We start from the raw sequence: 15,500 nt of genomic DNA, 5'->3' as shown, positions 1-15,500 counted from the left end.
GGCGCAAAACTGGAAAACGGAAATTATACCTAGCATAAGTGACTGGAAGGTTAAAATGGTAAACTATGCTGAACTTGCTAGATTAACAGACAGAATACGAGATCATGATGAACAGAAATTTCAAAAAAATTGGAGTAAATATTGGAAATATATTGGAAACGAACTGTAGAAAGCACTGGCGGTTTTTGGATTAACACTTACAGAGAAAAACTAATATTTAAGATTAAAGAGAAAATACGTGATCGTGGAATTTATTTGATACTTACCAAAAGGGTGGAAGGGAGTCCAGGGCTCTTAAATAGAGCCCAAATATAGAGAAATTTATGTTGGTGTTTTTGTTTTTGTTTGTGTTTTGTATAAACGGGGAAAGAATATAATGTATTATGTAAACTATTTAGAATTAATATGTTTATTAATAAGTGTATTTTGTTTTTTTTTCTCGATGTGTGTAATTGTATATCTTGAATAAAAATGTATTAAAAAAAAAAAAAAGAGATTCCAGGGTTTCCAGGCTCTTAACCAGGGTTTGTGGTTCCTTTTGGGAATGATGTCTTTATGATATAGAGTTTATTTACACATATGTACAACCTGAGCCTACAATTAATATTAATAGGTAAAGGTAAAGGGACTTCTGACCATTAGGTCCAATCGTGGCCGACTCTGGGGTTGCAGTGCTCATCTCGCTTTATTGGCCGAGGGAGCCAGCTTCCGGGTCATGTGGCCAGCATGACTAAGCCGCTTCTGGCGAACCAGAGCAGTGCACAGAAACGCCGTTTACCTTCCTGCCGGTACGGTACCTATTTATCTACTTGCACTTTGATGTGCTTTTGAACTGCTAGGCTGGCAGGAGCAGGGACCGAGCAACGGGAGCTCACCCCGTCGCGGGGATTCGAACCGCCGACCTTCTGATCAGCAAGTCCTAGGCTCTGTGGTTTAACCCACAGTGCCACCCGCGTCCCAATATTAATAATAATAACTGATTATTTATGCTCCGCCCATCTGGCTGAGTCTCCCCAGCCACTCTGGGCAGCTCCTAATCGAGTGCTAAAAACAGTACAGCATTAAATATTGAGGGGTTCACTGCAAAAGGGTCTTGTTTCTCCAGAGTGCTCACTGGAAGGACAGATCGTGAAGCTGAGGCTCCAATACTTTGGCCACCTCATGAGAAGAGAAGACTCCCTGGAAAAGACCCTGATGCTGGGAAAGATGGAGGGCACAAGGAGAAGGGGGCGACAGAGGACGAGATGGTGGGACAGTGTTCTCGAAGCTACCAGCATGAGTTTGACCAAACTGCGGGAGGCAGTGGAAGACAGGAGTGCCTGGCGTGCTCTGGTCCATGGTGTCACGGACACGACTAAACGACTAAACAACAACAAATCAAGCTGAAAGACATACATTACCTGAGAACTCCACCAGCATCAATCAGGTTTTTCTTCAGCACGTTGAAAGCTTTCTCCTGTTCCACACGTAAAAATTTCTTATCAATTTTGGGGTCTGTCGGAACTCTATACTCGGGGAACTTTTGGACCTTCTTAATATAGATCCTGCCACAGGAAAGGAGGGGAAGGAATCACAACAGAGACTACGACAAACAAACACATTCTCTTATTCTATTAAGACGTTTTAGAATGAAAAACGCCTAACTATTTAAAGAGGTGGAAGAGTGACACGACCCCTTAAAACGTATTTGCCCCGCACAGCTGCTCTTATCTATTTTTATAATATTGGTAGTAACATTTCCATGCAAAAAATTTTTGTACGCTGTTGATCAGATAAACATTTGTCCTATTTACTAAAATGTCCTAAGCCTTCTACAGTGGCTGGGCAAACCCAGCCAGATGGGCAGGGTATAAATATATTGATTAATTATTAATAAATAAATAAATAATTTATTATTTATACCCCACCCATCTGGCTGTTTCCCCAGCCACTCTGGGCGGCTCCCAATCGAGTCTTAAAAACAATACAGCATTAAATATTAAAAGCTTTCCTAAACCGGGCTGCCTTCAGATGTCTTTTACAAATAGGATAGCTGCTTATTTCCTTCACATCTGAAGGGAGGGCATTCCACAGGGCGGGTGCCACTACCGAGAAGGCCCTCTGTCTGGTTCCCTGTAATCTCACTTCTCACAATGAGGGAACCGGCAGAAGGCCCTTGGCGCTGGATCTCAGTGTCCGGGCTGAATGGTGAGGGTGGAGTTGCTCCTTCAGGTATACTGGACCGAGGCCGTTTAGGGCTTTAAAGGTCAGCACCAACACTTTGAATTGTGCTCGGAAACATACTGGGAGCCAATGCAGATCTCTCAGGACCGGTGTTATGTAGTCCTGGCGGCCACTCCCAGTCACCAGTCTAGCTGCCACATTCTGGATTACTTGCAGTTTCTGGGTCACCTTCAAAGGCAGCCCCACGTAGAGCGCATTGCAGTAGTCCAAGCGGGAGATAACTAGAGCATGCACCACTCTGGCGAGACAGTCTGCAGGCAGGGAGGGTCTTAGCCTGCGTACCAGGTGGAGCTGGTAGATAGCCGCCCTGGACACAGAATTAACCTGCGCCTCCATGGACAGCTGTGAGTCCAAAATGACTCTCAGGCTGCACACCTGGTCCTTCAGGGGCACAGTTACCCCATGCAGGACATTCATTATTCATTATTAATATTATTATTCTACTTTCCCGGCTATCCATTGCTTACCTTGCAGGACAGGTGGCTTTGTACACTTGGCAGGAAATGTCCTCCTGTTCACCAGTTTTCCTGGGCTGAAAACCCTTCCTTCGGGGCCCATATTGGCACTCCATCACTATGGCTCTGCTTCCTGTTTCGGGGAAATGCTGCATGTTCATTGCGACAGATATTTTGTTTCCTTGGCAGATCAGTTTGGGATAGGTATGGGGGGAAATACATCCATCCAAAAAGCCAAATCCAGAAGTGGCCAACCCTCCGGGGTCCATTCTGACGAATTGTGGGGCGGGGGCCACCCAACTATCAATAATCTGACACCATATAAAGTCAGGGGATTCTAACTTCAAGCCAAACACTTGCAAAGAAAGACTATCTTTGCTGTTCTGGCTGGAATTCAGCACTTTTTGAATCTAAGCCATAGCTGAAGGACAGCGACGGAGCAAGCCGATTGGGCGCCTGGGGCGGCGCACGTGCCCTGCACCCAGGGGCGGGGCCAGCTGCCCATGGGGCGGGGCCAGCTGGGGCAGAACGCTTTGAGGAGTCACTCCCAGGAGAGACGCATGGTTCAGGCGCACTGCAGGCCCCACGGTGAGTGCCACCCGGCATTTTGTCAACCCCCCCACCCGGGGTGGCCTGCCCCCACCGCACCCCATTCCTCCGCCCCTGCTGAAGGAGAACCAGTAGCAGAGCCAGCCAGCCCATGAGGTGGGGTACAGCAACTGCCTCGGGCAGTGGAAGCGCAAGGGGCAGCACCTCTGCAGATACAGTGGTGCCCCGCAAGACGAATGCCTCGCAAGACGGAAAACTCGCTAGACGAAAGAGTTTTCCATTTTGGAGGTGCTTCGCAAAACGAATTTCCTATGGGCTTGCTTTGCAAGACGAAAATGTCTTGCGAGTTCCTGCGGGGTTTTTTTCCTCCCCCCCCCCTTTTTCTAAGCCGCTAAGCTGCTCATCCGCTTATCCGCTAAGCCGATAAGCCGCTAAACCGCTAATAGCGCTAATCCGCTAAGCCGTCAATGGGCTTGCTTCACAAGACGAAAAAACCGCTAGACGAAGAGACTCGCGGAACGGATTCTTTTCGTCTTGCGAGGCACCACTGTACCTTGCCCACCCGCACCGCTGGAGAACCAGCGCTGGCAGAAGCACCCGTTTTCGTTGAGATTTTATGAGATCTCAGAGAAAGCTTGCGAGATCTTGTAAACCACATGAGAGCTCGCAGGAAACCAGTGCCACCTCTCCGGCAGCGGCGGTGGCGGCAGCTGACAGGAAGCACATTCCTGTTTCGCCTCAGGCGGCAAAACAGGACACACCAAACCTGACCGGGAGCTCACTAAATGCACGTGCTATTCGTTAAGACTTTGTTAAAAACAAATTATTTAATAATTTAACACTGCTAGAGAGCAAGAGACGTGTGTGTTCCATGACAATAAAGTTTTCATAGGTAAAAAGAGAATGTATGGCCTGCGCACGCTATTTATTTGAAGATGGCATAACTGTTTATTTCATCACAATTGTATGTATATAAAGGCAACACCATAGTGGCTTCCAAACATGCAATGGAGATTATATCTGTGTAGAAAAGGGGTCTGTGAAGAGTTCTAAATGACATTTTCCCTCAAAAGACTAGAACACAGGTACCAACACACAAGCAGAATATGAGTGAAAACCACTACAGTGTAGGCACTGAGACTTTTCCCTTTGTGACCTTTCACAATACCTATAGATATTCTGCAAAGCAAAATGAAGCACAGTCTCTCTAATAAATCTGAAAACCATTAAGAAGAAAGAAAGTTACCAGCATTGACAAAAGGGATCCCATCAAATGGAACATATTGTGATTTCCACATCAGCCTCGTGGCAGGTTTAGCTGGGCTTGGAGACTGGCGCGTTCCCCACATGCTGTGCGTTTGCTGCTTGTGCACTGTTAGAATATTCTCTAATTCTGTTTCACTTGAACAATAGCCACGGTATGAATCCCCAATTTTCTGCATGAAGAGGAGGTGAAATAATAGGATTTATTCACCAATTAAAATGCTATTTGGAGTTCAAGAAGTCAGTATCATCACATGAGATGCCTGTGGCAATTCGGTGCGTTGTAAGCACATTATCTGCAGGAGACAGAATTTTTCCAAGAGTTTCTTCCCTTCCCAATTTTCCTGAGTTTAAGATGCAATTTCTGGGTTTATTCGTTGAAAACAGTGTTAAACATTTTATGTTTTGCCATAACTCCATGTACCCCCTTTAACTGTACAGTCATACCTCAGGGTGAATATTTCCAGGTTGAATATTTTCGGGTTGCGCTCCGTGGTGACCTGGAAGTAACAGTATGTTAAAAAGGTAAAGGTACCCCTGCCCGTACGGGCCAGTCGTGTCCGACCCTGGGGTTGTGCACCCATCTCACTTAAGAGGCCGGGGGCCAGCGCTGTCCGAAGACACTTCCGGGTCACGTGGCCAGCGTGACAAGCTGCATCTGGCAAGCCAGCGCAGCACATGGAAACGCCGTTTACCTTCCCGCTAGTAAGCGGTCCCTATTTATCTACTTGCACCCGAGGGTGCTTTCGAACTGCTAGGTTGGCAGGCGCTGGGACCGAGCAACGGGAGCGCACCCCGCCGCGGGGATTCGAACCGCCGACCTGACAATCGGCAAGTCCTAGGCGCTGAGGTTTTACCCACAGCGCCACCCGCGTCCCACAGTAACAGTAACTGTATGTTACTTCCAGGTTTTGCCACTCGCACATGCGCAGACGCTCAAAATCACGTCACGCACATGTGCGGAAGTGGCAAATCACGACCCACGCACGTGCAGACGGGGGTTGCGTTCACTTCAGGATGCGAACAGGGCTCTGGAACAGATCCCGTTCGCATCCAGAGGTACCACTGTATATGAGTGAAAGCTCAGTGACAAGTGTGTATAAAATGCTATTTTGGAAAGCAACACTGTTTCATTTCTTCTGACTTTTACTGCTGTACATGATTCTAAAGAGAAATGTCTGCTGAGCAGTGTGCACCATCTCCAATGATTCTCCTTATATGCCTATTTAATGTCAAACACCCAAAACACTATTTTAAAAACACAGGCAAGTGCATAAAGCCGTTTCAATATTATATGGGGTAACAGCCAAACAGAAAACTTCTGGGAAAATTGTGTGCTATTGTAACAAGTTCTCCAAACAGTCTAAGTACAGTAGTACCTCAGGTTATGAACCTAATTTGTTCCGGAGGTCCGTTCTTAACCCGAAGCCGTTCTTAACCTGAGGTGCGCTTTCATTAATGGGGCCTCCCACTGCCGTAGTAGCGTGATTTCCGTTCTCATCCTGGGGCAAATTTCTCAACCCGAGGCACTACTTCTGGGTTAGCGGAGTTTGTAACCCAACGTGTTTGTAACCCGAAGCGTTTGTAACCCGAGGTACCACAGTATTTTAAAAGTATGCAAGCTAAAGGTTATAGTCATCACCCAAGAAAGATATAAATATTATGTTGTCAGCTATTCTATGGCCTTTTGGCGAAGGGCAGTATACAGTGGTACCTCCGTTTGCAGATGAGATCCGTTCTGGAGCTCTGGTCAGATCCCGAGGTTATCGCTACCAGAGGTGCCTGTTCTGCGCATGCGCGTGGCATGGTAGAGCGCTTCTGCGCATGCGCACGTGGCGAAACCCAGAAAAATACTTCCGGGTTTGCCGCGTTTGCATCCTGAAGTTTACATAAGCAGAGGGTTACGTAACACGAGGTACTACTGTATGTCTATAATTTTCTTAATAAAACCAAAACAAATGAACTGCTCAGGAGTTTAAGGCAGTTTAGAAGATGACTCGTGGTAGCAAAGCCTTGCCATAAACAGTGTATTCATCAGATGCTTGTTGCATTTCATGAAAGATACTAGTGAAAAACTTATACAGCATACCTTTTCCAGAGACCAATTACAATTACTTTCCCACTTTTGACTAAGTTGCTAGGGCCATTTACATTCCATGACATCCACTTAAATTCCTGTGTGGCTACCACTAGACTGCTTTGGCTCCGAACAAACTACAAGACAGTTTAACTGACGAACGTCAAGTAACTAAGAAGTGTATCCACCTCCGATACTAGTTTGTGAGATTAATACTTTGATCAGTTGTTGTTGTTGTTGTTTTTAGCTCACCTCACAGTTCCTGAGACGGCGAGCCCAGGTAGGTGTGTTTGAGGACAATGGTTGAGGGGAAACTGGAAAAGTGTCTTCCAATAACCTGAACAATAAATGCAAAATGGGATACAGAGTCAAAACAAATCCATGCAGATAAACACGTAATCGCAGATTCAGATGATGTTGCTATATTAAGGACAGAAGCAGACTGCTTTTCACTTCTTGCGGTTAACATTTGTAAGGCAGTATTTGCAATATTTCAAAAAAAAAAAATTAAAAAGCTATCATTCAAAGCAACAACCTACTCTTTCACTTTATTGCTGCAAGCCTTCAGGGACAAGATCTCCTATGTCAATCATTAGAAAGCAACCTGTGGCCATTTCATAGATGCAACAAGAGGAAGTTCAGCTAAAATACTGACAATGGGAAAAACTGCAGAACTTCACAGTCTGTTTGAGAAGAGATTTCCTCATCTTCTGACCTACCTGGTGGCTGTTGCTTTGGACACCGTAAGAGATGCTTGAGGATGAAGGATGTATCTGCTTGTACCGTCTGCAACAGCAGCCACTGCAACAGTTCGCAAACTCCCACCATTTCTCTCTTCTGAAGCATCTTAGGAAAAAGATGGGGGGGAACACGTCCCTCTTTAATAAGTGCATAGAGAACCAAGAAAGCGCAATTCAGAAAACTGGTGAGCAATTAGCAAGCAGCAGCCTGAGACTGAAATGTGACTCTGTCTCTGCCAGACCTTGAAAGCTCCTAGAATGGAGAGGCCCAGTTCTAACAGAGCTAAGGGCACAGTTTTCAGAATGTGCTCTTCCATAACCACCACAAGCTCAGCTAAAAGTTGGTATAGCAACGCCGCCGAGAAAAAAAGATGGGCTCCATCTTGCTTGTGTACGTGTGCGAAATTCTACATTTCCTGTTCTCAAGTCAAATAAATCTTGAGTCAAAGGAAGAAAAGGAAAGAACCTATACCAGTGTGCTACAGGTACAAAATATAGTACTTTGCACCTAGCAGCTGTGACCTCTGCAAGCAGCAGCACACAGTCTGCTGTTAAGGAACGTCTCAAGAAAAAGAAGCTTGAACAGCCTGTGAGAAACCTACCTCTTCAAATTCCAAGTTTACAATTAAAATTACTGATTCTGAGTGTGGAAATACAGTGTGGGGGGGGGAGTATTTGATCCCCTGCTAAATTTGCCTGTTTGCCCTCTGATGAAGAAATTACCAGTCCATAATTTTAATGGTAGGTTTATTGTAGCTGTGAGAGACAGAATAACAACGGGAAAACCCCCAGAAACTCAGAAGACAAAAGTCAGAGATTGGTGTGCATTAGAATGAGTGAAATAAATATTTGATCCCCTAGCAACCAGCCAGATGTCAGGCTACCTGGTATCTTCACTGTATGTAAGGAGCTGAGATTAGAAGCACCTGCTGTAAGGGAGAGGTCTTACCTGTAATCCCAGCTCGTTACAGTACCTGTACAAAAGACACCTGTTGACAGAAGCAATCAATCCAGCAGATTCCAAAGAAGCCACCATGACCAAGACCAAAGAGCTGTCCAAGGATGTCAGGGACAAGATTGTAGACTTGCACAAGGCTGGATTATTGCCTAGCCTCTTGGTGAGAAGGTGACAACAAGTGGTGCAATAATTCACAAATAGAAGAAACACAAAATAACTGTCAACCTCCCTCGGTCTGGGTCTCCATGCAAGATCTCATCTCGTGGAGTTGCAATGATTAGAAGAACGGTGATGAAGCAGCCCAGAACTACACGGCGGGAACATGTCAATGATCTCAGGGCAGCTGGGACCATAGTCACCATAAAAACAGTTGGTAACACATTACACCGTGAAGGACTGGGATCTTGCAGAGCCCACAAGGTCCCCTTGCTCAAGGCAGCACATGTACAGGCCCGTCTGCAGTTTGCCCATACACATCTGAATGACCCAGAGGAGAACTGGGTGAGTGTTGTGGTCAGATGAGACCAAAATCGAGCTCTTTGGCATCAACTCAACTTGCCGTGTTTGGAGGAGGAGGAATGCTGTCTACGACCCCAAGAACACCATCCCCACTGTCAGACATGGGGGGGACGGAACATATTATGCTTTGGGGGGTGTTTTTCTTCTAAGGGGACAGGACACCTTCACCACATCAAAGGGATGGTGGACGGGACCATGTATCGTCAAATCTTGGGTGAGCACCTCCTTCCCTCAGCCAGGGCATTGAAAATGGGTCAAGGATGGGTATTCCAGCATGACAATGACCCAAAACACATGGCCAAGGCAACAAAGGAGTGGCTCAGGAAGAAGCACATTAAGGTCCTGGAGTGGCCTAGCCAGTCTGCAGACCTTAATCCCATCAAAAATATGTGGAGGGAGCTGGCTTGGAGAGGATCTGCCAAGAGGAGTGGGACAAAATACCTCCTGAGATGTGTGCTAACTTGGTGGCCACCTACAAGAAACGTCTGACCTCTGTAATTGCCAACAAGGGTTTTGCCATCAAGTACTAAGTCATCTTTTGCAAAGGGATCAAATACTTATTTCACTCATTATAATACACATCAATCTACCTTTTGTCTTCTGGGTTTCTGGGGGTTTTCCTGTTGTTATTCTGTCTCTCACAGCTACAATAAACCTACCATTAAAATTATGGACTGGTCATTTCTTCATCAGAGGGCAAATGGGCAAATTTAGCAGGGGATCAAATACTTCCCCCCCTCACTGTACAATTACATAATGAAGGTGTATGCCTTGGCACCAGAATTCACAAATTGAATGTTAAGCGCTTTCACTTAGTAGCATGTTGTACTGATTTCAGTGGAACTTGCTTCCACATAGTCTGTTGGGACATGATGTACCTTACCCTGAGAACTGGTGACATCCAGAAGTTGACCTTGGGGAATAATCACTTGTGCCATTCCTGGCTGAGAAGGAATAACGTGCAACACTTGCCCATTTTCAGACTGGCTGGCAACTATCATCTTTGAAGGAAACAAAGAAATGGTATAATGAATATCATATAATATTTGAGAGATAGATTTATAACAATAAGCTTCAAGCCAATCTGAGATTATTCATCTCTGTTTTACAGAGAAATCAGAAACCACCGAGATCTAGGTTTGAATCTAAACAGAAAGACTAATGTTCTTAGTGATAAGATCCACATATTAATGGAATCCCCCCTGCCCCGGTTCCCTTAACACAGCGATTCGACAAAACCACAACACACTTAATCCACATATCTGTTTATGAAGTACAGTGGTACCTTGCAAGACGAATGCCTCGAAAGACGAAAAACTCGCAAAACGAAAGAGTTTTTCGTTTTTTGAGTTGCTTCGCAAGACGGATTTCCCTATGGGCTTGCTTCGCAAGACGGAAACGTCTTGCAAGTTTGTTTCCTTTGTCTTGCAAGTTTGTTTCCTTTTTCTTAAAACCGTGCATTCACTTCGAGGAGCAACTCATAGCACGCAGTGTGGTAGCCTTTTTTGAGGTTTTTGAAGACTTTGGTGATTTTTGAAGCTTTTCCAAAGTCCGTACTTCGCAAGACGAAAAAATCGCAAAACGAAAAAACTCGCGGAACGAATTAATTTCGTCTTGCGAGGCACCACTGTACAGAAGACTAATGTGTTATTAAGGTTGGCAATTAAAAAAATATTCAGTTGATTCGTCATCTGCTATTTAGTCCACAAAACATAACGCTGATTAGGGCATTATTACATTTCAACACAGGGTTGCTTTTTCAAATACATTGGAGGGAAAACTAAACAAACAAAAACTGCCCTAAGATGTATTTAGTCACCATGTGAGTGCTGGACCCCTCTGAGGATTGTACTTCATAAAGGGGATGGCTACTCTGGCGTACAAGTTGAAGCCCTTCTGCTGAAAAAGGGAGCGTCTGGGACAGCTGAATTTGTGCATTCAGTGACTGAGAAACATCTTCCGAAATGGGCGCTGTGATGGACAGGACTGCCTGAGGAACATTTGGCCCAAAGGATGGGTCCCCGGTTTCCACGTATGCTAGATGCTGTCATACAGAATATAGTTACAGATAGGTTGGCAGATAGCTGTGATGAGCCTGTTGACGACTCTTAACGACTGCAATAGGTCTTACAGGATTCTTATCTCATTATACATGACAAAGCCATTTTTCACCTTCTCACCCCTTGCTTTTTCCTGTAAGACCTATTGCAGTCGTTAAGAGTCGTCAACAGGCTCATCACAGCTATATGCCAATCACCCATTCCAACCACCCTTCTGAGTAATACCCCTCCCCACCTTCTCACTATATAGAAGGGTCTGGTGACTTCTGTTTCAGTGTATCTGAAGAAGTGTGCATGCACACGAAAGCTCATACCAAGAACTAACTTAGTTGGTCTTTAAGGTGCTACTGGAAGGAATTTTTTTATTTTGTTTTGATACAGAATATATATTGACATCTTTTCAATCATTTGCTTTTTTAAAATCTTCAGAATAGCAAATGGTACCTTAATACCAAGATGAACAGTGAGGCAATTTCTACTCAAACCTGAGTTTTCTGGCTGAAAGCTATGGCCAGAAAAGCCACCTCGATTGGACTGCCATCATCCCTCTTGTATCATCTGGGTTATGATACCGTCCTTGAATCCCTGAGGCAAAAACTTTGGGACATTTCACATAGCGACCTGCGATCTCGATCTCATGTAATCTGTGGCCCAGTAGCAGCAGGAATCCAATACAGTGGTACCTTGGGTTAAGTACTTACCGTATTTTTCCTTCTATAGCACGCAGATTTTTTCTCCTAAAAAGGAAGGAGAAATGTCTGTGCGTGTTATTGAGCGAATGTGTGGTCCCTGGAGCCAAATAGTGCAAGGGGAGGCAAAAAAAAGCAGGCAAAAATCAAATCGCGCGTCTCCTAGAAGGGAAACCTGAAAGAGGAAGCGGCTGCTTTCCGGCATTCTGCCTCAGGGTCTTACTGCCCACCCGCCTCTGTTTCCTTGCTGTGTTTGCTCAAACGGAACAAAGAGCAGGGAAAGCCCCTCCCCTCCAGGCAAGCAGAGGGGAAAGCTGAAAACATGCAGGAGGGAGAGAGAGAGAGAGCGCGCGAGCTGGCTGGCTTGGGTGGGTAGGTGAGGGAAAACTTTTGCCTTCCTTTCCTCCCTACCCCTCTCCTGCATTCTTAGCCAGCTGCTTCTCTGCACACCCCTCTCCTGCTCCTTGTCCCTTCTGTGTTTTTCCTTCCCTCCCCACTTAAAATGTGGTTAAAAAGCATGGATCCACATGGATCCTCAGGATCTTTGCATTGGGTCAGCCCAAATTCACCATCAGATCACATAGCATGTCCATGGCTACAGCCTGCCCCCCAAAAATCACGCACCCACTGTTGCCTGGGGCTGCAATGGTGCAAAAATGTGGTTAAAAAGCATGGATCCACATGGATCCTAAGGATCTTTGCATTGGGTCAGCCCAAATTCACCATCAGATCACATAACATGTCCATGGCTACAGCCTGCCCCCCAAAAACCACACACCCACTGTTGCCTGGGGCTGCAATGGTGCAAAAACGTGGTTAAAAAGCATGGATCTACATGGATCCTCAGGATCTTTGCATTCAGTCACCCCAAATTCACCATCAGATCACATAGCATATCCATGGTTACAGCCTGCCCCCCCAAAATCACGCACCCACTGTTGCCTGGGGCTGCAATGGTGCAAAAACGTGGTTACAAAACATGGATCCACATGGATCCTCAGGATCTTTGCATTGGGTCAGCCCAAATTCACCATCAGAGCACATAGCATGTCCATGGCTACAGCCTGCCCCCCCCAAAAATCACGCACCCACTGTTGCCTGGGGCTGCAATGGTGCAAAAACGTGGTTACAAAACATGGATCCACATGGATCCTCAGGATCTTTGCATTGGGTCAGCCCAAATTCACCATCAGAGCACATAGCATGTCCATGGCTACAGCCTGCCCCCCAAAAATCACGCACCCACTGTTGCCTGGTGCTGCAATGGTGCAAAAACGTGGTTACAAAGCATGGATCCACAGGGATTCTCAGGATTTTTGCATTGGGTCACCCCAAATTCACCATCAGATCACATGTCTGTGGCCACAGCATGAAGCACAAAAATGATACATCCACTGTTTCATTCAGAATGTTTTTTCCCTTGTTTTCCTCCTCTAAAAACGATGTGCGTGTTATGGTCAGGTGCGTGTTATAGAGCGAAAAATACGGTAATTTGTTCCAAAGATCCGTTCTTAACCTGAAACTGTTCTTAACCTGAAGCACCACTTTAGCTAATGGGGCCTCCTGCTGCCACTGCGCTGCTGCTGCATGATTTCTGTTCTCATCCTGAAACAAAGTTCTTAACCCGAGGTAATATTTCTGGGTTAGCGGAGTCTGTAACCTGCAGCGTATGTAACCCAAGGTACCACTGTATGGGTACAACTTTCAGATACCCTCATATCTTAGGAACCTGTCTGCACCAACCTATTGGCATTTATTTACCAAAGCCAAACTAAATGTATTTCCTTCGGAAGTACTAAATGGTAGACTGAGAGGCATCGCTTATCAGAATAGGCTTTGTTCATGTTCTCAGGACGTTGATTGCATGAAGCATATCTTACTGTATTGTGGGCAGTACGAGCAAGCAAGGGACCAAATGATCAAACTCCTACTGGCAAATCTGCCAGGAAAATTTGAAGCCTCCCATATTAAATATCTTTAGGATGATAGGTCCAATGATATTGCATTGGCCATGGCAAAGTTTCTTCCGGAAGTCAAAAGAAGCAAAGATCATCAAGCTCGAGACAAAACAAAATGACCGCCTTGGTTTCTCTCTCTTTTGTGGTTGGCTGTCTTAACTGTATTTTGTTCTGAAATTGTTCTATGGGTCTTTGGACCGCAATAAAGATTTATTATTATATACTCAAACCACACCCACCCACCAGCTGATGTCACTTTGTTTTAGCAACACCTTTGGGACTGCAAGGGATGTGGGTGGCGCTGTGGGTTAAACCACAGGACTTGCCGATCAGAAGGTTGGCAGTTCGAATCCCGGTGACAGGGTGAGATCCCGTTGCTCGGTCCCAGCTCCTGCCAACCTAGCAGTTCGAAACACGTCAAAGAGCAAGTAGATAAATAGGTACCGCTCTGGTGGGAAGGTAAACGGCATTTCTGTGCGCTGCTCTGGTTCACCAGAAGCGGCTTAGTCATGCTGGCCACATGACCCAGAAGATGTACGCCGGCTCCCTCAGCCAATAAAGCAAGATGAGCGGCGCAACCGCAGAGTCGGCCACGACTGGACCTAATGGTCAGGGGTCCCTTTACCTTTACCTTTGGGACCGCAAAGCACTCGACATTACCGACAAATTTGGCCTGCGAGGTCAATTCACACAGGGTTGCCAAATTTTGAGCAGTAAATAAGAGACACATTTGCCAACTTCTACTTTTAACTATGGAACGCTGTAACGACTCTACGCATGAAAAAGACCTGGAAAAAGAGGGCATATGGCAACCCTACAAAAGTTAACAAATATATGACTGATCACTTACCTGGAATACTTGGTCCTCAGTTTCCACCTCTTCAGTATTATTAGAGTTGACCAATAAGTCACTAGCTCTCTCCATACTGGCTTCATGATCAACTCCATTTTCTTCCATTACAGAACAGACTAGAAAAGAAATATTTAGAATCTGAACCCTGGTATTCTGCCATAGGTAAAGGTAAAGGGACCCCTGACCATTAGGTCCAGTCGTGACCGACTCTGGGGTTGCGGCGCTCATCTTGCTTTGACTAAGCCGCTTCTGGCAAACCAGAGCAGCACACGGAAACGCCGGTTACCTTCCCGCCAGAGTGGTACCTATTTATCTACTTGCACTTTGATGTGCTTTCGAACTGCTAGGTTGGCAGGAGCTGGGACCAAGCAACGGGAGCTCACCCCGTCATGGGGATTCGAACCGCCGACCTTCTGATTGGCAAGTCCTAGGCTCTGTGGTTTAACCCACAGCGCCACCCGCGTCCCTCTTTCTGACATAGTACACTCTAATTTCCTCTGACATTTCCTCCTTTCTAGGTAGATTTCACATTTCAGAGACCAATACCTATTTTCATTTGAATTAGTGGTTAACATTGCAATCCTACACTAGGCACTAAGACCCGTTGAACTCTGAGGGATTTGATTTTTTAGTAGATTTGTGTACGATTGTGTTGCAAACCCTCTTTGGCATTCCCAAGGCTAAAATACTTTTCATCCTTCATAAAACAGAACTTTCTGACATAATTAAGCAGCTTCCATGTTATTAGAATCTCAAGGTAAAACTATGATGGATTAGCAAGAAAGCATACACTGGAACTGTAAGAATTTCTATTCTTTTTAAAAGTTTCTGGTACTCAGGACTGCTGCAATAAATTTGGCATCAAGATGGCCCCCAAAATCAATCAGAAACAATTTTGGATGTAGTTTGCAAGTCTCTGAGATCCAATTACTTTACTACTTACTATTGGAAAAGCTGGGGGGGGGGGGGATTTGTTGACACGATTGTAAAGTTATTGAAATGGATAAAACTGAAAGTCACTAATAAATAATAATAATAGTAACAATAATAATGGAGTCGTGGCTTTTGCCCACACAACAAGCTGAGCAGAGGGAGGGGGGGATTTGTCGACACGATTGTAAAGTTATTGAAATGGATAAAACTGAAAGTCACTAAT

At 45.4% G+C, this 15,500-nt stretch overlaps 1 protein-coding gene and 1 long non-coding RNA gene across 5 annotated transcripts in view; one reads left to right on the top strand and one right to left on the bottom strand.

The window, feature by feature from the left end:
- Window positions 1-3,477, top strand: part of LOC307220053 — a 260,005-nt gene extending 256,528 nt beyond the window's left edge. The window contains exon 4 of the long non-coding RNA XR_013840660.1: window positions 3,446-3,477. This is a non-coding gene — a long non-coding RNA (uncharacterized lncRNA). The remainder of the gene's footprint in view (window positions 1-3,445) is intronic.
- CARF (calcium responsive transcription factor) overlaps window positions 1-15,500 on the bottom strand; it is a 41,466-nt gene that overhangs the window by 23,432 nt on the left and 2,534 nt on the right. For 3 of the 4 annotated variants that reach the window (XM_079979281.1, XM_079979280.1, XM_079979279.1), the window contains 8 exons: window positions 14,342-14,460; window positions 10,604-10,828; window positions 9,668-9,785; window positions 7,287-7,413; window positions 6,820-6,904; window positions 4,474-4,663; window positions 2,691-2,811; window positions 1,401-1,544 (listed from right to left, as the gene is read on the bottom strand). In XM_079979281.1, the coding sequence (XP_079835407.1) occupies window positions 1,401-1,544; window positions 2,691-2,811; window positions 4,474-4,663; window positions 6,820-6,904; window positions 7,287-7,413; window positions 9,668-9,785; window positions 10,604-10,828; window positions 14,342-14,449 (1,118 nt within the window). In that variant the 5' untranslated portion in view covers window positions 14,450-14,460. Of the gene's footprint in view, window positions 1-1,400; window positions 1,545-2,690; window positions 2,812-4,473; window positions 4,664-6,819; window positions 6,905-7,286; window positions 7,414-9,667; window positions 9,786-10,603; window positions 10,829-14,341; window positions 14,461-15,500 lie in introns of those variants that run through there. The other variant, XM_079979282.1, reaches the window with a different exon arrangement.

The sequence above is a fragment of the Podarcis cretensis genome (assembly GCF_951804945.1).
Source record: "Podarcis cretensis genome assembly, chromosome: 1".
Lineage (NCBI taxonomy): Eukaryota > Metazoa > Chordata > Lepidosauria > Squamata > Lacertidae > Podarcis > Podarcis cretensis.
Note: the sequence above shows the minus strand (reverse complement) of the source record. Positions and strands in the feature narration are given on the sequence as shown.